This window comes from Mercurialis annua, linkage group LG3, assembly GCF_937616625.2.
Source record: "Mercurialis annua linkage group LG3, ddMerAnnu1.2, whole genome shotgun sequence".
Lineage (NCBI taxonomy): Eukaryota > Viridiplantae > Streptophyta > Magnoliopsida > Malpighiales > Euphorbiaceae > Mercurialis > Mercurialis annua.
The window spans coordinates 2,317,034-2,339,853 of NC_065572.1; the positions used below are offsets into that span (position 1 = coordinate 2,317,034).

A 22,820-nucleotide genomic window follows, 5' to 3' on the forward strand; every position below is an offset into this window, starting at 1 on the left:
CTCGTGTTCGAGAGTCAATTAAATCTAGGACAAACTCTGGGATTTCTGCTGTAGTTGGGTTAGGACGAGGGATAAAGGGATAATTGCCTGGAAGCCAGGGATCCAACTGGCATCGAATATCGGCTCCATTTGATATATTCCATAGTAAGCCTAATTGAAGTACCTCTCTCCCCTGAAGCAGGCTTCGCCATCCCCAGGACGGCCGACCCGAAAGCTTTGCTTCCATCATTGAAGTCGATGGAAAATATTTACTTTTGTAAACCCTGTATAAGAGAGATTCCTTGTTCGACGTAATTCTGGAAAATTGTTTGGCTAGCAGGGCCTTATTGAAAGCCTTAAGATCCTTGAAACCCAAGCCCCCTTCCCATTTACTTGCACAAATGGTTGTCCAGGAGATCCAATTCATTTTCCTCTCGTCATGTTTTTGACCCCACCAAAATTATCGAATGATTTGATGGATACGGTTGCATAGAGAAATTGGCAGCTGAAATGCCATCATTGCATAAATAGGCAAGCACGGTCTATGAAAATCGGGATTCGAACGCCAAACCTCAAAGTGTACAGCGAAATGCTTAGCCATCAACTTAAACCCTCAAGTACATGAAAGTTCAATCTTCACTTTCATGAATTTTGTTTTATTGATATGACCATGTTAATTTATTTAGAATTGCTTTTGTTGAAAAAAATTTATCTTGTATCATAAAATTGTAAACTAATTTTTAGCGGTGTTCTTTCTATCTACCTCTTAGAGATAGAAAATCACTTTAAGGAGTTTTGGTTGAGGTTTTTGATGTGTGCAGATGATGTTTTTCAGTTCTTAACCGAACGTCACCATCCCTTCATCCATACGTATTTATATGTGTTTTTTTAACTTTTTGGCGAATTATTCTCTTTTATGGATATTTGTTTATATATGAATTTTTGTGAAATATGCGTGTTTTCCGTGCTCAATCAAGATCTTATTGTTATGGACGATCAATTGTTTCGATTATTGATGAATCCTATTTATAGTTTTTCCTTATTTTATTCGAGTTTTTTTGTTGTGCTTTCAGTTTGTTTATTGCAAATCTATGTTGGTTTTCAGCTGTTTTGCGACGATTCAAGTTTATCGGATGCAAATTTCTTAAAGAACCAAACTTGTACTCAACTCAAACGCAGTTATTTGATTCGTCTTTTTATAGATTTGTAAGACAGATCTACGATTAAGTCATTTATATGTGCCGTAGACCATTTTTTCGTTGTCTGGTCTATGTGTATACCCTTAATTTTACACTGTAAGTGGTTTTTCCGAGTTAATATAAAAATTCCTATGTTAATTTAAAAAAAAAACAATAAAATTAATGAATTTTGCAGTAAGGTATAATGAATTATTTAATTAAAAATAAACAAAATGAATAATTTGAGTAACATGCCAATAAATGCTATTACGTTAGTCAAATTATACTTTATTTTTTAAATGATATTACTTATCTTAATAACATGATGACATCAAAAAGAAAAAAGAACTGACATTTAAGAAAATCTGATTACAAAATTAAATCAATAGTTTTCAAGTAATTTACTCTCATCCTCACTACTCAATTGGGGTTTGACACTTCTACTACAGTACTACCAACACCATCATTACTTAATTGAACCTCCTGATCATCACCATCAAATTCCTTAATCAAATCAGGATCAACATTCTCCTCAGGCTCCCACGTGGCATCATCAATATCCGTCCATTTAACAAGATACTCATTCCTCCCATCATCACCCACTCTTTTCCCCATCACACTCTCAGCAATAGCGTACTCTAACCCCGCCTCAAAATCTCTAATCAAATCCTCACCGATAAATCCTCCTTTAACCCACTCGTTTTCATCTCCACCGTCCTTCCATTTGACTAAATATTCAACGTTATCACCTTTGCCTCTCTTCTCCAAGAGCTCCTGTACCTCCGCGTACTCGAATATTGCCTCGTTTAGAATTTTAATTACATTTTCTAACCCTAATCTTCTCGCAAATTGCGCTGGGTTCCCTTTCGGGGTCACATTTAGAATCTCTTTAGCTAAATCTAACGGCGTTTTCCCTCTGTCTTCTTCCACTTCAGGATCCGCCCCTAACTCCGTCAACAACTTAACAACACCCGGCTGAACATAACCAGCAGCCATATGAAGCGCGGTTAAACCGCCGCTATTATCACGGCGGTTTAAATCCGCCCCAGCTTCAGCTAAAACCCTAACGCACGCCTCAGACCCGAGACCGGCCACGAAATGTAACGCAGTGCGACCGGAGCTGTCGACGGTGTCGACATCTCGGTCGTCGTCGGCTTGGAGAAGCTCCAACAGAGCTGAGTCGTCGCCTTTTTTAGCGGCGGTCCACCACGGCGTTTCGTATTCAGCAATAACGTCTTTAGCGATGAAATTAGAGGGGACCCACGAAGGTGCATGACCGTCTTTCCATTCTATTAAATACTCCATACCGGTGGCGTCTTCCAGAGCTTTACTCCCGATGATTTTATTAACTTCGCCATACGAATCGTCGTCGTTTTGGTGATTAGGATTTCGTTGGGTTTCTTGATTTTGAATTGCGCGGAGGCTGAAGATTTGCTTGTTGTGGGTGGTGGTTTTGGGGATGGGGAACTGGTGGGGGAAGAAGGACGGGGAGGGGATTGAGAGATTGGGGGAGAGTTTAAGGCGGGAGAGAGACTGATTGGCGAAGAGAGTGTGCATTGAATTAGTGAGTGGAGTCCATTGATGGAGGTGTGAGAGTGAGAAGAAGGGTGAAGTGAAGAAGATAAGAAATCCAATCTGTTTTTTGTGGATAAGGAGTTGGAGTGTGACTGTGTTGTTGTTTTTGCTGATTTGTTTGTCCACGTGTGCTATGACATAATGATTTGTTTATCCATGTGTAATAATGAAATAAAATTAATACATAATAGGGTAAACTATAATGTCCTTAAACTATAAGTTTTCTAATTAACCGGTACCTGAACTAAATTTTATCTTTTTTTTTGGTTCTCAAAACTTATGAAAAACGTGTCTTTAAGTCGTTCTATAAGAAGTGTGCGATTCAAGCTTAAAAAATGGCGAGTTACTTGTTAAAAAAAGGCCACATACTAACATAATTTCTAACAGAGATTTATCAAGAACTTAAAAACATATTGTTTTGAATTCAGAGAACCAAAAGAGACAAAATTTTAGTTTTAAGGACCAATTAATCAAAAATATACAATTTAAGGACCAGTTAATGGGTTCAGTTGAAATAAAAACCTAATCACTAAAAATAAACATTTTTACTTTTTATATGGTCAATTTTTTTGAAAAGATTAATTTAAACCTACTTTCAATAAATACTTTTAAACTTTGTTTAAAGCCAAAACTATATTTTAAATTTAAACATTTGGCTCATTTATCAATTATGATTAAATTTAAAAAATATGTCTAACTTATAAATATAGTTACTATGAAAGTGATCCCAATTAATAAAACACTTGTGATTTGAAGTTTTAGACATAACTATATATAAAAAAAAACTTATAATTTTTGCAATCATAAAAATATTATTCTCTCTGTCCCAATAGAGTTGTCCACTTTGAGAAATTTTTTTGTTCCATAATTTTTGTCAACTTTCAAAAAGTAACTAACTTTTACAATCAATTTTCCTATATTACCCCTATTTAAAATCCACTAATGAGTAAATTTAAAGTAAATTGCAAGTAGACCCTATATTAAAGAAAAATGTTATAAATACATAAACAATAATTGCTTTTCTTAAACTGTGTAATAAAGATAAAGTAAACAACTCGTAAAATTCATCATCCACGTATTCTCCTATATAGTATTCTCCTATATAGTACTCCCTCTGATAGCAGTAGATCTGTTTTGCTAAATTATTCATTGATTCACTTTTTTTTTTTAAATCTCTCGCTATCACTCTATTTATTATTCCAAATACTCTAAAATCCAAAAAATTGCACAGTTGATAAATAATTTTTCTAAAATTACAACAGTTAACAAGGAATAATGTTAGGTTGAGTTTGTGGACTGTTGGTGTTTGTAGTGATCTTTTCTGTTTGATTTTGTTTTCATTTTATTTCATGGAGCAAGAGCAGAAACAAATTAGAAGTTGCTGAGGAAGATGATAAAGGCTCTGACACATGGTAAGGTTATTTTAGGAAAATAGAGGTATAAATGATCAGAACGTCAAGTAATTAGGAATATATTTTAACCTCCAAAATGTCATGTAATTAGGAACGGAGGGAGTATCATTTTTGCTATCATTAAGAAAAGGGAGAAATGGTTATTTATAATTTTATATTTTTGGAATGGATAGTGCTAGACTAGCTATTGAGCATAGTGATACACAGGAAATTAGGAGCAGAAGCATTTCACCTTGGTGGGTTTTCTGGTATCGTCCTTTAAAACAAATTCACCGGAGAGAAACTTCAGAACGGAAAACATTTCTGACCAGCAATGGCAGTTACAAAGAGGCATGTTCTTAGCATTGCACATTCAATATCTCATTGTGTCATGTCGATCATCAATCATCCGCTACCTCAAATTTACCTCTCAATAACTCGGCGGCTATTTTTAAACTCACCAAAATCCTTGTCAGAGTCCACATAATTATCACGGGACCTTCCTTGTCGATTACTAAATCTGTCCTGTTTTGATCCCCTAAAACTCCTTTTATCGTCTCTATCGTTCGTTCCTCGTGTGGAGTGACTATTGCCTCTAAATCCTCTATTCTTATCATCGGACCTCCGAGATAATCTATTAAACCCATCATCCAAGGAATTCCTTTTGTCACCCATCTTACTCCTCGATCCCCCACTCCTATCATTGGACCTTCGAGATGATCTATCATAATAACCATCATCCGAAGAACTCCTTCTGTCACCCATCTTACTCCTCGATCTTCCCTGGGTATCTCTCCCATATGCATTATCTTCGCGGCCTCTGACATTGTCACGCCTACCACCAGGTTCCATCGTATTCCTTCTAGACCTATTTCCGTGAGAGTATGGCTGATCATCCTCAGACAGTGAACCAGAAAAGTTAGCTTTATAGTTCCTTCCTCCAAAACCCGGTTTATTCCCTTTGCTTCGGCCGGAGCCAAAATCCTCATCTGCATCAGAATCAAGCTCATTCTCTTCATCCGACCCAAAACTTAGTCGCTTTGATGGACCTCTTGAATCTGTACCTCTGTTTGAACGTCTAGGGCCAGCATCAGCAACATGACTAGATTTCCATTTTGGGTAAACTGAGAGTTTTTCTTCAGAATCTATGTCTGAACCATCATAGTCAGATCCAGAGAAAGTTGCCTTATTACGCATAGGTCTAGATGGTTTACCATGAGATGGTGGATTATTCCTTCCACGATCGCGCGAGTTATGAAAGTTTTCATCTTCAAAATCTGAGCCCCCTTGGCCCGAAAAATTATTTCCAGAACCGTTCCAGGCAGGACTATCGTTTCCAGTGTCTAGCTCGTAACTGTCTACATCATCTTCATCGTCAAAATCATCAAACCCCAATCCGGATCTATTATGACTAGGTTCCGAATATTCTCTTTCAGGAAGTCTTGAAATTCTACGGGCATTGTTAAGATCATCATCAGGCTCTCTAAAGTTTCCTCCTCGAGCTTGAGCATGCAAACGGGAATTTTCTTCCGCTGCTGCTGGATCTGCATACTCAAAAGCAGCAACATCTGCGCCATCTGATTCATTGTCATCAAAGTCAAAATTCCAGGCATTCGAAACTTCAGAGCGGCTAGTAGTCCTCTCCATCCTTGGGTTACGAATATGCTCCCTCTCTTCCATTTTATTTTCAATAAATTCATCGGGTGGACGCTTGCAATCACAATGGAAACACGCCATATTTCTCCTATAGTTCAAGAAGTTGCACCTGCCATAGCATATAATCAACATAAACTATTAGGATTACTTAAACAAATTTTTACCGACAATCTGTAGAACACGCTTCCGTTGTATTTAGATGGCTGAATTTGAGAGAGAAATTTAAATTATAGGTAGCATAGATTTTCTTGAATAAGAAGCATGAATAGTGGCTGGACTTAAAAACTCATTTAACAGCAAAAACTCATGGAGTCAATATAGGGGCCAGGAAGAGTAAATTATTGTTTGAGATCGGAAAACATACTCTGGGCATTCCCATTCTCCTGGAAGCAATTGTCTCTTTGGCCGCTTGGCATCACACTGCAAGCACACTGTATTCTTGGCAAAATTCATGAAATCACACCTGAGACATACACGGAACATCCTTAGTAGCTAACATGACATATATACGGATTAACAGCTGAAATAAAGTCACTAAGCTGTATAAAATTTTACAAAATACTTGGAAACGAAATCAGTCGATGATAAATTTTTATAGAATAATTGAAACAATGTCAGTTAACACCTGCCAATGACTTACTGCAAAATTTTGCTCAGACACAATCCATGAATGCGTATAAGCATATCATGATACATTGCAGATGCATGGTTAACCGAATTGCAAAAGGAAACAAATATAATAAGAATAACGTTAGCTAAAAGGAAGATGCAGTAAATACAAAGCTTTATGATGGTACCTTTCCAAAAAAAAATAAAGTGTTCAGAAAAAAAAAACTGATAGATTATTTCACTAAAAAATGGTATCAATCAAAAAAAAAATTAGCACCATCTATGTTAATGAATTATGATTTATAAAAAAAAACCATAACATACTTAGGACAGAGCCAATCCCCTTTTTTCATCTCAACATCATCACGCCCCACTCGTCTTTTTGGAGTAGGAGGAGGCTGCTTCACCTTTGGTGGGGGCCTTTTTATTACTGGAGGAGGGAGATTAGGATCTATTGGAACTGCGCTCAGCTTCACAACCTCATGAAGCAATTTACGGATTACAGTCCTGAGAGATTTTTGTTTCAGAAGAGACTTATTGACTACTGATCCATTTATAGGATCAAAACCATAAGTTAGAAGAACCCTCATGATATCAATTGTCCGTGCCTCATCCTCTTTATTGGTTAGCAGATAACCTCTTTCACAAGAACTTCTCAAATTGCAGTTACTACAAACCTGAAATATGAAGCCGTCACAGAGAGAATTATCGTCCATAATTGATTACAATCAAAAATAGAGATCTCAGTCTACATTATAAATAATGCTTTTGGTGAAGCAGAAGAAATCAATACAAACAGAAATGCAATAGAGCCAAAAACAAGAACCATTATTAAGCATCGTACAAACTGAAAATGCAGCAATCAAGAGTACCTTTCATCAATTGAAATGAAATAACATTTTCATAATAATCCATTTAAAGTGAATTGCAAAGAGTATGTTTAATATCACTTCATAATTTTAACAGGCAGATAAGACGGCATAATATCAATCTCGTAATGGTTAAATAGATTTAACGCAACCGACTAGAAAATAATACTTACATCACCTTCATCAAGATGGACATGTTTTCTCAATAGCTTAGCAGAGAAAACAACTTTCTTATCTACACTGGGGCATCCATAACCAACTAAAATCTGAATATCCTTTTTCGACAACGACCTGAAATCAAATTTCTATCCAATCACAAGTCGAGCCATGAAATAAAACTGGCAGCAACTTTACTTAAAACCCAAACCAACTCGAATTAAAGTTACATAACACAAACCAAAAAAAGTAATCAATAACCTGAAGATATCAAACCGATCCTTGCCGAAATTAATACAAGCATTTTGCACAGTCTTGAAATCCTGAAAATCAATTCCAACATCATTATTATCATCACCAATATTATACCCATCAAATCCAATCTCCTGAACCATTTTATCTTCATCTTTTCTTCTATGATCAAAGTAATTCTGCTGGACTAATCTCTCCATCAATTCAATCCACTCCGGCCACGGGTGAGCCACCTCCACCTCCACCTTCAATTTCTTATTCACCTCAACAGACCCATTATTATTATTCTCAGTCAAATTCAAATTAGAATCACCGTCATTTAAATACCCAGATTCAAAATCGTGGTTCTGGTTAGTAACGGGTTCTGGGTTTTGTTGTTGGGGTTTTTTGGAGAGGCGCCAAGCGCGAATTCGTTGAAGGGTTTGATCTCGTTCGGTACGTTCACGTTCGATGGTGTCGATTTGATCGAAGACGAAGCTCATACGAGCTGAAAGAGACGAGGGTTTGGGAGGTGTGTCTGGTGAAGAAGAAGTGGAGTAGGGTTTAAGGAAATGGTGGTTGAAAATTGAAGGTTTTCTAGGGTTTATGGAGTGGAGAGTGATGCGTCTCAGTAGAAGCATAGTTAGTGGACTATGCGCCATTTTTGTGAACTGAGAAGAGCTCCAAACCCTACTTAAACCCTTGTTTAAGACATATTTTGTATATTCACTTTCGGAAACGGCGTCGGATTAGCAAGGCGGAGCTACTCGTCGGAAGGGTTAGAAATAGTTAGGATGACAATTTGGCGTTTGCTTATTCGGACACCATTGGCGGTGGATGCAGTTTCACGATAAGGATCACTTTATGCCCCGGTAAGATCAGGTTAAATTACGAGCAACTGACTGTTTTGGTTCCTGAATTTGTACGTCAGGATCAATTAACTCATGCTTAGCTAGGGGTGTAACCGAGTCAATCTTGCTCGCGAGCTACTCGATACCCGGCTCGATAAAACTGACTCGAGCTCGAATTTCTAAATTTCATTTAGTAAACGAGTCAATCTCAATTTTAGTGATACTCCACTCGAAAGCTCGCGAGTAAGCTCGTTTAAATATTTATATACTAATTTAATTTATTATAATTTCAATTTTAAACTTTAAATATTGAATTTATATATTTTTTGTTAAAAGATAAATATGATTTACATATTTTAAATTTATTTATATGTATAAAAAAATAGTGTTTTAAATTATTTTACCAAATTATTAAACAATTTAGTTTTGAGTTAAATTTATTAAATAAAAATGAAACTCGATTAAACTCGTGAAGCTTGTGAGCTTTCGTTAAACTCGGAATACTCGATATATAAAATCGAAACTCAACTCGAAAATAAACGGGTCAATTTCAAACCTCTCAATACTCGACTTGACTCGACTCGATTACACCCCTATGCTTAGCAATTTTAATAAATGGGTAATAAAAAATCATTTTGCTGTGAAATCTGGAACAAAATGTCAAATAAAGGACTAGTCCACGGATGACGTGATAGACTGAGTTTACCTAAAAAAAATTTCCAAATAAAGTCAAAGTTCCTAGTTTGAATAAAAACACTCTCACAAGAGGTATTCAGGACAAACACACTCTAAAAATAGGCGTTTTGACTTGTTTATTCCTTCAACCTCAACGGTCCAATAATTTGTTATTTCAGCTCCAATTGTTCTAATCATTTTGAGTCACTTCAATTAAGTAGATAAAATGAACCAAATTAGCCAAATTATGGATGTTTTTATCCAAAACAATAAATTTATCCTTAATTGATACTTTATGCAAGTTAAGGGGCAAAAATAAATCTTTATTGAATAAATTGGAGACATTATGCTCTCACAGTTGCGTTGATCTAATTCGGAAATTAATTAATCTAAAATTAAAGAGTTTTCTCCCTAATTAGTTTTACCCTAAAACAAAATGGGAAATGAATGTCCATTGTATCTTTTGGATCCATATGATGCAGAAGTTCACTTACAGTTTTCTGATTGAAATGGTTGGGCTACATGTATACGTATACAAAGATAAATAGTTACAGTTTCACTTTCTAACGATCTAGAAAATACAATAACAATTGACCATTTTATTTTAATGGCAAACGCTTGAGCAGGTAATGGAAGAAAACCAGAATCCATACAACTATACAACAAAGGTTACATTGTCAAAAGATTAAAGAAAACATATACATATATACAAGGAGAACATTTTCAGAACCACTCGACCATACATTTTGGATAAAAACCTTTATCCGCCGCAATTGTAGAGATACCCTGTAGTTCTTTCTGCACTTTACGCCTCTCGTAAAAGACCGAGCAAGCAAGTGAAGTGCACTTCACCCCACTCTCCACAAGCCAGTCTCCACCCCCACAATGTCGACATATCTGCAAGAAGATCAAGGTCATTGATAGATTTAAGAAATTTGAAATACATGACTTCATTCGTATCATACTTGATGTGATAGCAAATTGATAATGCTAACGCATATAGTAACATCAAAAAACTAGATTTGAAATATTTACCCAATCCAAAACTATAGATATCAAAACTAAGCTTAAACACAAACTCAGCAAACATTGTCAATATATTATATAGTATAAAGGAATAATTACTATTATCCATTGAAATTTGGTCAAAATTTATAATTTTTTTCTTTCTGAATTTTAGAAACTCATTGTTTCCCTATATATTTAAGTACCAACGATTGATACCCTCCTTGTAAGGGGAATCCAATTATCTATTACCTAAAGAAAACATTGAATTTTAAAATACAGGGGGAAATCGTAATTTTGACATAAGCTCAGGAGATGATAGTAATTATTCCTATTACTTAATGCAAGTAGACATACAGCAGAATTACTGCTACCAAAGTGCCGAAGGGTGTAACCATCACCAGACATCAAGAAGTCACTAGCTACTATTACCACCTATGGATTGAGTACAAGTCACAAGAGGATTCATTATACTCACAGCTGCAAGGTGTTGCATCTCCTTCTCCAATTTAGAGGTTCTTCCAATTATTGCAGTTGCAGCAGCAGTTTCGTCCCGTGAACATTTGTTGCATATATGAGTTGATCCGTGGACTAACTCATCACATAGCACACAATGCTTTGAGAGATAGTAATAATCAATTCTAGTTCGCTGAGGATTTGAACCATAAGATAGGCGCTTAGCAGAGGTATCTCTACCTGGGCGAGGCATCTCTGAAAACCACCGGTGTAAGTCTGAACCGAGAAGTCCAAATACCCGCTGGAGTGCTGGAATTATCTGTTTGTTAATGTAATATATATCATTTAGTCTGTAAGGAGAATCGATAGCCAAAAGCTCCAAAGGATCTACAACCATATCAACCAGGCGAGCACCTAGATCTCCATGGATCACAACATAAGGCACTCTCTCTCCATAGCGAGGTTCTGCACGGCGATCTGCTTTCATTGCTTTAGTAGCAACAATTGCTGCTGGTGGGAGTGATGAGCCCGCATTTGCACTGTAAGTGCCCAAGCAAACTTCTTTTGCAAATATAAAATCTTGAAGAGACACTCTGCCAGATAGAATCCGTGTCCACTGGCGCTGTAAGTATCCTTTGATCTGTATCCAAAACATGGAAATTTTCATCTGATTAAGAAATATCTCAAATTTAAAGAGAAATTCTAGCAAGTATAAAAATAAAGAAGGCTCCGTCGAGAAATTCTTATCTAAACTTTTACCGCATAGAATTATAAACTATCCATTGGTGATGTGTCACGTGGCATAATTATGTTAAATAATCCAATCAATGAACAAACACTTAATCCTAACTAATGAGCATTTAAAATTCGCAAATTGATGTGTTGTTCATTGATTGGGAAATTTAACATAATTAATACCACATGGCATATCATTAATGGGTAGTTCATAATCCTATGTAGTGGATTTCTTATAGAATTTACTGGCCCTGAGTAGTATATACTTTCTATATGGTTAACAGATTAATAAACAATGAGTTGGTGCTTTTGAAATGAAATCCAACCAGACTCTATGGTGCTCAATGCTGGACAAAGTAACAAGGTGAAAACATATGCATATTCCCACCTCAGATATGTTCTGATGTTCAAAAAAGAGTCTCAGGGACTGCTCCATGATTTTGGCAACAGCAACACAAGTATCTCTCCGGACAGTCTCAATACCTTTGGCATCAAAAACAGGTTCAATCTGGTCAGCATTCTCATAGCTGTAACCAACATAACGTTTTTTAGTGAGGAGAAAACATGGATGATAGACTTTCTCCAATTTCAATGTGACCGGATCTGGATTCATGACAGTTACAGCTGAAGCTATCTCACGCCCAATTTGGAAAGCTTCTTTGCGACTGCGTCCCTTCAGAAGGACAAACATGCTGCATTACGATAAGACCAGACACAGATGAGACAATGCAATGCAAGAGAGATGAGATAAACTGAGCACAACCCTCTTCAAGAGAATTTGACATCATCAGTCACTAAAATTACCACAAACATGCACAAGTATGCATGCATGTTCCATAACAAAATTTAAGAGAAAATAGTTGCAAGTAAGCTAATTTTGACGCTCAAGTTGCATTATTCTTAAACATAATTCTAAGCATAGGTTTCCAGCTTAATTGCTGAAGTTAAATAGATTTTAAGTGAAACGAGGCTGCATAAGAGTATTAAGCCTGAGAGATTCCTGCAATCTACAACTAAAGAAAGTGACAAATTTTATTACAACAACCCTAGTCAGGCATCCAACTTTTTCCTTTTACTTTGGTCTCAAGAACTTATTTTGGACTAAAATCAAATCTCTAAAGTAGCAACTCGAGTTTAATACCTGTCAGTATCACCATATATAACTCTAGCATTCCATTTATCATTTGCATTTACCAAGGAAATAGCCTTTTCCAGCGTGCTACGGCCACATTGAACAATACTATCAGCAAGCTCTGCACAAGGCATGCGGCCACTGAATCCAGCAGCTGTATAACCATAGGTTACATTTGCTATCAGCTTTAAAGCAAGCTGCCTTGCATTCAGTATCTAAAGATGTGAAAATTAAATGTATTAGAAGATCCAAAGTAATGCATAATTAATCAATAAGGTTAGTAGTAGAGTCAACAATTTATTAAGCCGCACAATAGAAGATGCAATCGTGTCTTATAGCATGTTATAATAGTGTCATAACCAGATAGATACAATATTTATCTTGCTTATTTAGATCCTGAAGATAAGAATAGATATAATCTTGCTTATTTAGATTCAAAAGATAAGAATAAATCCGGATGTAAGATAAAATAACAAGGAAAATAATAAGAGAACGGGATGGTATAGAATTTAATATAAAAATATTTTATTTTCAATGAAGTGGTAGCTCATGTATTTTGTAGCAGGAACTAAAGGAAACTACATAAATGTAATAAAATAATTTCTAGCAATGTATATCTAGCATATTAGATAACTGGCCAAGTGTTTTTACGTGCAGTCATACTCTGTGAAGAACTTGTTGTGTGGCAGGCAACTTCTTCATTGCTTGTTTCACCATTATTCTGGTCGACAATATTTCCTCCAATAACCGGGGAAGTACGCCTTTACGGACCTACACATTAAGCAATTGACATAACAGTCTTTTCTTCAATCTCCTGTTCTCTTACAGTCAGGAACATGAGTACTCACAGGAAGCTATTGAAGTTTTAATAACAGGATTACTTCAGAATATAATACAAGAAATGGGTAGGCTATAGGTAATTTCTTTGCAAAGGAAATAAGAGAGAATGTCTCTCAAAAATATAAATCAAAGCATTTTAGTTGGACATCTGCTTCATTGAGCCTAACCAACAATAAAAACTATGTCCAGAAACCATTCCACAGAATGCATGTGTCATGCGACATAATAGTAAGAAAATAAGAGTCGCTAGAAAAAATACCTTTGAAGGCACATACATAACACCATTTGGAGTAAGCAATACTTTATCTTTCAAATCCTCTAGAACATGTGGATCTGGTGAATATGAACTAACCCCAAGTGTATTTGCACTCGAACATGAAACATTTCCAAGACATGTGCAAAAGCAAAGGTTATATGCTATTACCATTGACGGATAAAGAGACTGGAAATCCAAGACTACAACTGGATCGGCATAAAAACCAGATTCTGGCTCCATTACTAGGGGTATGCACTCCATTGCTGGTTGAGAGGCAACCTAGATAAAACAGCTCCAAAAAGTTACGAAATAGAAATGCGAATTCAAGATGACACTTGATTACTGTAATAACGTCTTCCTAAAACTCATATAAACAGATCAAACTGCCATAGAGAAAGGAGGACAGGGTTTTAAATTTTCAGTAATTTTAGCACAATAATCTGCTAGAAAATTTATAAATGCACATTCAATCACAAGTGACATGGAGGCAACATAAAAATTTACAATAACCTGTTGATTTCCGGGAGAAATTGCCAGATAATTCTGCGTATGTGCAAGTCTGAGAAACATAGATTCTACACGGTACTGTGAACCTCGTGAAAGAACTGAAAAGAAGTCGATGCCAAATACACGTGCAAGCTCGGATGTTCTATTTATCTGCAAAACCATCAACATCAATATCAAAATCAGCTCTCTAAAACCTGAAGTATAAATTAAGAAACAAGGAAGGGAAAAAAAGCAATAATTCCTATAAAGTTCTTGTATAGTACCATATTTCTTTAAGCTTAAATACCATTTCTTTCTTAAAATATATTAGCAAAAGAAAAAACAAACAGGAAAAAGAAGTGTGGCAGGGATTAGGCGCTCTTGCATTTCACATAAAAATGGGTAAACAAAAAGTATCAAGAAGAATAAATACTGAAAGCGATTTTTCTAAGCTAGAAAAGGAAAATAAGAGGCCACAAATCCCAAAGTTAGACTGTTACAGAAGGATGGATTTAGAAAAGAGTATTTTATCAATTTCAATGTGAAAAAATACCACAGCCAAAATATTCAATGAAAATGTGCAATCAAGACACATTCATTCATAAATGTGCCACTTCATTCAAGCAATTCCTGGGATCTGCTGGCATACTAAAAGAAAGTGCTGTGAGAGAAAAGCAGATGACCAATTTAATCCTTGCGGGTGCAAAATAAAGGACACTCGCAGAAAATATTATCTGTAGCATGTCATAATTCTTTCTTTTTTAATCAAAAAAGGACAATAAATCTAAAAAAGAAATAAGCAGATATCAATGTACTTCAAATTCTAAATTTCTTACCATATCAAGTTGATACATTATCTCAAGGTTCAGTTTTGCCTTCTGTACTATGTACTCAATACATCTATATCTTGCTCTTCCAGAACCGCTCAAAAACCATTTTGTTAGTACGCTGTGTGGCATTGAAGGAATTTTTCGCCTCAAAACAGCTTCACTAACAGCTTCAATTGTGTACATGTTAAGCTTAACTTCGTTACGCATCAGTCTCCATATGTTAAGGACAATTCTTCCACCAACATGGACGCCACTGGCATGAGTTCGGCCCCACTCATCTTCAATTACTGCTTGGTCTACGAAAGCAGACTCTGCAACTAGTGGTTCATCCGATACAGCATCAAATACTTTTTTATTAGAAATTTCTGTTTCTCGGGCCCCCACAATGGAATCTGATGGTGTCCGAGAAATCTCATTAAGTAAGCCAATACCAAGATGTGCAGCCCGCTCAGCCAAATAACCAAGAGAACCACCTTGGACATCCCAACCCATTAAAATGTCTGGATCATATGAATTTATAATTCTTATGAATTGGCTAAGCAAGAGCACCTCCTCGGGGAAATAAAACATCTTGTTTTCACATAAGCCATCAGAACTTCTGCAAAAATAATATTTATGGAAGAATGTAATCGGTTATTTACTGTCCAAGATTTGTAATATGGCATAAGCCACAAACTGCACAGACAACCCTTTAAAATATTCAGCTATTTCTATGCTTTTTTTTCCCCCTGTTTTCCTAAAATTGCAAACTTATTCAAGTCTAGAGCACATGGTGAATTATAATATCACCAGTTCTGTTGCTGAAAAAACCCATCTAGTATTTGGAGATGCATATTCATTCACATTGCAGAAAAATATCTAGAGAAAGAAAAAGTGCATAGGAAAATGTGTTACCGTAAATTTCATACCTTGAATAAGATTCTATGTTACTGTACATAAGAACATGAACTTCAACAGCAGAATCATTGTCATTCTGAAAAGCAAGAGCTATAACTTTGATAGCATCAAACCGAGGATCCGGTCTGAGATCTCCTCTAGATTCAGCTTGAACCTGACAGAAAAACATTCCAATCAACAAATTACATTTTCTACAACCAGAATATTGTATCATATTGCAGTAGTTGCCAGTCCAAGGCTTGATGTAAAAGAAAAAACCTTCAAAAGGGCAATAGGTTGATGGAACTATGTTTATTTATACATGAAAAATTACATCATAAAAGCTGATGCACTATTACCAGTACCTCAATGCTTAACATTGTTAATTGCTGCCCAGCACCAGTGCTTGCAGGATCCCGAAATCCGGTTTGACTGAGGGGAGTAGGCCTTGACCTCTCATTTGGTCCCGAAATTTGAGATAGATCTACAGAACAATCAGTAGATGTGTTTGGTTTTGCATTACTTTCTTCACAAAGCAGAAGTCTTTGAAGCCGATCATGATTAGGGTGAAACTCTGAATTTGAATTTTGATGTTTTTTGCGTTGAACTTGATCCTCTATAGGTATTGTGTGAGATACAGAGTGTGATTCCACAGAAACTTCATTGCCATAAACACAGAAAGAGCCATGTGAACCTATCTCAAAAGAGTCTGTGAAAAGTAACAAATTTAATAAGTTTCTCATATTTATGGAACCTATTCCAAATGTTTCAGTAATCTATACACCTTGAGTGGACAAAAGCCCAGCTGACTGTACATCAGTCTTTCCAATGGCATCTGAAAATTCCAACTAAAAAAATCAGATGAGAAATCCAAATCACACGAAAGGATTTAAAACTCTCTAAGCTACTTCTAGCTCATACCTTCATCTATGCATCCTAACCATCTACTCACACAATCTGCAGAAGGAGGTGAATACACAGGCGTCAAAAGGTATAAGAGCGAGCCATCATTTTGATAGTGAGTTGGGACACCCATAATAGTTTTTTGCAGAACATTTGAATCACTGGCTGGAAGGACAAAGTTCTGAACTTCTTTCTTCTCTTGACATTCCCCTTCAAAAAATGGCAAAAGTTCATCAAACGAATTCCCTAGAAGTTGGGCAGGTGGATAAGAAAAAGAGAGAATATCAGTCAGCAGCAAGTCCGAATAAGCCTACAACATCAAAGTCATTAAAAAAAGGGTTAATTCCTAAAAAAATCACGAACTTCACACGAAGTTTCATTTTAATCATGAACTTTAAACGTTGTCATTTAAAGGCACGAACTTTCATTTTGTTTCAAATCTATCGCCAAAGTAAAATCCGATGTATTTTATCGAACCAAAAATTCCTAATCCTATATACTCTAACTAAAAGATAATAAGATTTAATGTCGATTTATAATTTGGGGCTTTCATTAATGGTTTATTGAAGAATTTAGTCAACAAAAATACACTGAAATGATAGATTTGAAACAAAATGAAAGTTCGTGCTTTTAAATGGCAACTTTCAAAGGTCATGATTAAAATGAAATTTCGTATAAAGTTCGTGATTTTTTTAGGAATTAACCCTTAAAAAACCCACTCCCAGAAGGTGCACATTGAGGGGGTGAGGAAAGGGGAAAAGGAGAGGTTAAATGCGACAGAGAGTGGAAATACAACCTGAGGTTACATGTTTGTTATCCCTATTAACAAAGGAAGTGTGACAAGATAGAACGGGTGAAAATAAAGCATTGTTAGGTGCTCCATCTTCCCAGTTCAAAACAGGTGGTTTCTTGCTGAAGCTCATGCTAACTAAGTTTCCTCGTACTTCCGTGCTGTCAATAATGGATATGGAGCTGTCATATAGAATGATACTCGAGACTCCTCCAAGTATTAAGTCACGAGATTTTTCATTCTGCAAAATAGTTGTGTCAGCTGAAATATCCATGCTCTTAGAAATTTTAATGAGAGTTTCATTTAACTGTTCTGCTAAACTGCTGCTTCTGTTGCCACTTTTATGCTCATAATCATGTTTTGCAGACATCTCATGCTTAATAAGAGAATCCAACAAGCTGTCACTACCAGTAAGCTCTTTTTGCACAAATCTCTTATTAACCAAATTTATGCCCTTAAATCCCAGAGTTCCAGATGATATATCAGATTGGGAATTGTGAACACTACAATTTACAGCTTCAGCAGATGCCATGCCTTTACATTCAAACTCTTTACTACTATAAGTTTCACCATGGCCTATAACAAATGCAGAATCTAACTTGCTGAACGTATTTGGAAATTCTAAATGTTTCTTCTTTGTTTCCGAGGATGAAGGATGAGATATTTTCAGCAATGGGCCATTACAGCTGGATGCATAGGCTACTTCCACGCATGTATTAGAGGTAGATTTAAAATTATGAACTTCAGAAAATTTTGTTTGTATTTCACTAACCAAAGACCTGGAAGCCACAAATGCAAGAGATTTATCCTCGTGCTCATCATCATGAACTGCATGGAAATCCAATTGTTTTGGCAAGATAATATTTTCTTGTTCATGTCCGTCTTGTGAATAAACTATTTTAACACCCTCATGGCCTAATTCCTGCTTGGAGATTAAGGGACGGCGCTTTTTTCTCATCAAGTCACGCACCGAGGATCCTACTAAATTATCTGCTTCAGAAACAGAACCGCCTGAATATTTTATTATAGCATCAGAACCTTCTCCCTCATTTCCAGCTACAAATTTCATTGTGCAATTTTTAACTCCACAAACAGGTGCTTCAGCTATGTTTGGTCCTACAGCTTCTACTTCATCATTTTCTTTCCGGGTCATCACAAAGGGTAAAGAACCCCATATTAACTTTTTCCTTTTGTACTTATCAGTAGTGCATCCAGTCTGCAACACCTGGTGTTGGAACTTCCTTTTGGATTCGCCTCTAGTCTCTATCTTTGATGAATTTCCAGAAGATTTGACAACAGCTGAGAGCAAAGCATCCCCTTGAGCGATCTCTGATGAACTTTGACTATGAACACTACAATCAATAGAATGACATGCTTCCACCTTCAAACCCTCTAAGTTGGCAAAATCCTCCTCAACTGAATCAAGAATGTCCTGACATTCCTTTTGGGATTCACTCTCAGATTCCATATTTGCTTTGTCCAGATATTTATCAATTTTTGCTTGCAACAATGGACTCAGAATGGTTGCATGAACAAATTCATCATCAGAGTTTATATCTTCAGCTGCCTGAGAAGTGGCAAGCCATCTTAGAAGCCCAAGAGCCTCTGTATCTGCAGCCTGAATAACAACTTTTAAGAATGCTTACATGTGAATGAAAATGGAAGACTAAACAGCTTCTTCTTCATCATTTTCAGGTAACAATGTAAAACATATATTTATAGTTGGAGAGTAGAAAAGGCTAATCAAGAAATTACCTTTGGATCCAATGTTCCAATTGTCCTAGAGGATAATCTGTCATTCGCAGACAAAATTTCTGGATATGCATCCTTCCCTTGTGCAGGTGCTGTGTGCACCTCTTCTTCACATAAAGAAGGTGACTGTGACGAAGATCCACCATTCTTTCTTTCTACAACACAGGTCAAAAGCTCCTTATTTGTGTCATCAAAATTAATACTTCTGTCTTTAACAAGAATTTCTTCATCAGTCAAACATTTCGATGAAGACTCAGATTTGACGTTATCCCCAACCGGTGGTAAGTTTTTTTCAGATTCATTATACAATTCTGTAAGTTTTCTTTCAAAGTCAAGACCACGCAACAAAGTTTTCAACACATCCTCAGCCAGAGGTTTTCCAGGGTCTGATTGTATAGCTGCTCCATGCACCCCCGTCCTTTCATACTCTTCCTGCGTCGCCACAAGGAAAATTCAACAAAGGAACAGCCAACCAATACAAGAATCCATACATTGCGCAAACAACAGCAGTATGAAGAAAGTAGCCAAACCTCCCAAATAGGAAAAAGTGACTGCACCATTTTCACATCAGAAGAAGTTTGCGAGAGGGACGTATATGTTTTAAATTGCTGATTGAGAATCTCTGTAAAATACCAACAGCTCACAACTTTGGCAATCCAATAATAAAACATAATTACTTAAATGGCACAATTGTGAAAAAAAACTAACCATCTACAGTAGCGTCTCCCTCAAGTTCACAAATACTTTGACGCTTAATGTGGTAATTGCCTTGATCTGATGAAACCTCAAATTCACTAGAAAAACACCACATCCAATCACCTGGAATAGTGGAAGATATCCAAACTGGAGAATCCAAAGACTCCCCAGCACTCAAACCTGCCTAATGAAAAAACCCACTACATCAGACACAGTCATATAAGAAACATAAGCAGTATAATCATATTCTTGGACCATTTCAAATATGAATGAGAAAAACTACAAATATGACCTCAAATTCAGCAGACATGCATGTTGAATTTTCCATCGCTGGTCCATAATGACGATTGCAATTAAATTTCCTTGGCATACAAACGACGGGTACTGGAGGGCGGAACTTAATCTTTGATAGATGAACATGACCCATTCCATACAAACTATAGTCAATCTGGCAAAAAGAGAAGCTCAACAACACAAAGAGGAATCTCATAAATGAGATAATTCAGCAAATAATGATGAATGATAACACACTATATCATTATGCAGCATGCAGTGAAGGTTTTCAGGCATATGCATCAGCAAAGACAATTTATTTGGTTCAAAAAAAAAAGGAGAGTTAATTGAAAGGCAAAAGCATACAAACTAAGCAAAAAACGTAACCTGTCTAATGAAGTGCACCAAAATGATCAAGCATGCATCTAAGTTATCTTGTTTTGATGTCTAAATATTAAAAAAGTTACTCAAAAAATCTGTTCAGGTCTAAGCACTATTGATATCTTAGAAAAGAAGTGGAAAATATCAGAATCCATTTGGAGATACATATCAGGAAACTATTGGCCAAGATTTTATCATAGTTAGTTGTTGTTTAGCCTAATAAATGCAAACAACAGAATGTATTGGCTTGATTGACACGTGGGTGACTCCCCGCATAACTGACCAAGATTGAGCAAGATTTCATTTCAGGAAAGCTTTGAGAGGTATAATATCAATCTGTTAGTCCCATCCCGACGCACAAGACTCATCTTTGTCCAGACCAAAACAGTAGTAGAATACAAAGAGCGAAGTTAATGAAGTTGATTATTAAGTTTCGAACATTTCATCCTAATTGCTGCACGTAACCAAGAATAAAGGTGAATAAAGAAAATGCATGAAAAATATCAAATAATAAAAGCCAAAAGCAAAACAAAGCAATGAGTTGCAAAAATGACCAGCTGGTATCCTGTATGAGCACGCGTCTATGATATTCAAACTTTAAAATTATGATAAATAAAAAATCATACAAAATCCCCCTATAAAACATCAATTACCAGAAACTGGAGTATATAAGGAATATGAGCTTCATGAGGCTGCAAACTTTTATCAAAAACTTCCCCTCCCTAGAAAGAAGTGGTAGCATTGAAATGTCAGAGTGTGTTAACGTAAAATTTGCAAATGAGAAGAATGCTACTACAGATCAATAGAATTAGCAGGTCCTAGAGTAGAACCAGAAGTAGATTGGCAGCACGAGAGACATCATGTGGATAATAGCTAATAGCATTTTATCAAGGAGATCCAATAAAGCAAATTGCCAAAACAACGTTAGAAGAAAAATAACTACAAGAGAAACAAAATAATAAACATTTGGATACAGGTAAATCTTAACAAACAGCTCTTCCAAGGAATGATAACCATAAAATTTCCTTGCTCGCACAAGGCTGCAGCCATGAACATGCTGTCTTTTTGAACCAGCACTACCCTTAAGCTGTAAATTCAAAAAAAAAATACAGTAAAATTACGTTCACATTTAAGGCATCAGAATAATTTACAGGAAAACAGCCTAAACACATAAAACAACTTAAAACCACAAACAAAGAAAAACATACCTTCAACGCTTTCTCAAGAGCAAGAGAGATTGCGTTTGTGTACGAATCACCTGCATAACTCAACAAGTTGATATACATAATACCTCAACAAGTTGATATACATAATAAATCAACAAGTTGATATAAACCAAACCTTAACATAATTATACCTTGTCGATTTGGAGCATGTGGTATATCCGAACACGGCACATATAAATAGGGAAAAGCCTACAACATTAGATATACAAAACTAAACATAAAAACACAATTCATAAAATTTTAAACAGCAAATTAGCAACAACAAAACAAATTCAGTAAATAACATTATAATTACCTTATGAACATGCAAGCAAGTCTTCTGACCAGCAGGCGTTGAGCCATAAATCCTTATAACAGGAACCTCATTCACCTTACCTCCTTCAAAATTAAACAATTCAACTTAAGTATAAACTGAGGGCCGATGAGAAAATAAATTAAAGCAAAAGTTGCGATTATTGTGAGATTTGTGAGATTTTTCAAGTAATGCGTACCTTGGAAGCTACTGTAACAAGCGTCGATGTTAGGGATTGGCGATGCCATATAAGAATCTATTGATACGATTCTTACACTAAAAACTTTTGAAGAATTCGACTGTGAATCCTCCATTTATTGATTTTCTTTGAAACTGTCAATTTTTTCTTCGATTTGAAACATACATACTTAAATTACTGCGTGCTACTGTTGAAATTTTGAATCGTGAAGAAGAAAATGTTTGCATCTGGCGGGTTTTAGATATTTTTTGGGGGGAGAAGATTCTACAGAAACTTCCCATGTACTCTATTGTCATTAGTTGACATGTCGTTTCTTTCTAAGAAAAACGACATGCCGTACTTGCATAGGTGTCAATCCTGGGTTCTATGAGATGATCAAGCAACTGCCACGTCATTAAATTAACGCCAGGTGTTATTCACAAGTCTGGATCATTGATGATGTGGCATAACAAAAATTACTTTTTCCTTGTGGCATTTCCACCCATCAACTTAATCAAGCTTTTGGCAGAATGGCAACTGCTC

General features: G+C 36.1%; 2 protein-coding genes and 1 long non-coding RNA gene across 3 annotated transcripts; 1 reads left to right on the forward strand and 2 right to left on the reverse strand.

Moving 5' to 3' along the window:
* Positions 1-1,488: 1,488 nt before the first annotated feature.
* Positions 1,489-2,850, reverse strand: LOC126673303 (signal recognition particle 43 kDa protein, chloroplastic). The gene has a single exon (XM_050367392.2). It carries the CDS (start codon positions 2,712-2,714, stop codon positions 1,578-1,580), a length of 1,137 nt encoding a protein of 378 aa, XP_050223349.1. The 5' UTR covers positions 2,715-2,850; the 3' UTR covers positions 1,489-1,577.
* Positions 2,851-4,245: 1,395 nt separating this feature from the next.
* On the reverse strand, positions 4,246-22,551 carry LOC126673304 (DNA polymerase zeta catalytic subunit). Its single transcript, XM_050367393.2, has 30 exons — positions 22,299-22,551; positions 22,103-22,185; positions 21,939-21,996; positions 21,790-21,839; positions 21,556-21,668; positions 21,412-21,454; positions 21,235-21,303; positions 20,220-20,375; positions 19,940-20,111; positions 19,762-19,853; positions 19,235-19,663; positions 17,486-19,097; positions 16,708-16,935; positions 16,571-16,621; positions 16,152-16,495; positions 15,819-15,961; positions 14,917-15,508; positions 14,105-14,251; positions 13,598-13,873; positions 13,162-13,269; positions 12,508-12,713; positions 11,755-12,058; positions 10,654-11,271; positions 9,901-10,067; positions 8,657-8,659; positions 7,675-8,325; positions 7,431-7,548; positions 6,713-7,065; positions 6,144-6,242; positions 4,246-5,888 (listed from the first exon to the last, which is right to left on the reverse strand). Exons 1-30 carry the CDS (start codon positions 22,411-22,413, stop codon positions 4,547-4,549), a joined length of 8,742 nt encoding a protein of 2,913 aa, XP_050223350.1. The 5' UTR covers positions 22,414-22,551; the 3' UTR covers positions 4,246-4,546.
* On the forward strand, positions 8,317-12,254 carry LOC126673305 (uncharacterized). The gene is made up of 2 exons (XR_007639281.2): positions 8,317-8,516; positions 10,458-12,254. It is a non-coding gene; the product is annotated as an uncharacterized LOC126673305 (long non-coding RNA).
* Positions 22,552-22,820: the final 269 nt, after the last annotated feature.

Coding starts and splice junctions, on each gene's coding strand:
- LOC126673303 (XM_050367392.2), bottom strand. CDS start 2,714: ATGCACACTCTCTTCGCCAATCAGTCTCTCTCCCGCCTTAAACTCTCC.
- LOC126673304 (XM_050367393.2), bottom strand. CDS start 22,413: ATGGAGGATTCACAGTCGAATTCTTCAAAAGTTTTTAGTGTAAGAATC. Junction 21,997..22,102: donor CTTGCTTGCATGTTCATAAG/GTAATTATAATG, acceptor CTAATGTTGTAG/GCTTTTCCCTATTTATATGT. Junction 16,496..16,570: donor TGGGCTTTTGTCCACTCAAG/GTGTATAGATTA, acceptor TACTTTTCACAG/ACTCTTTTGAGATAGGTTCA.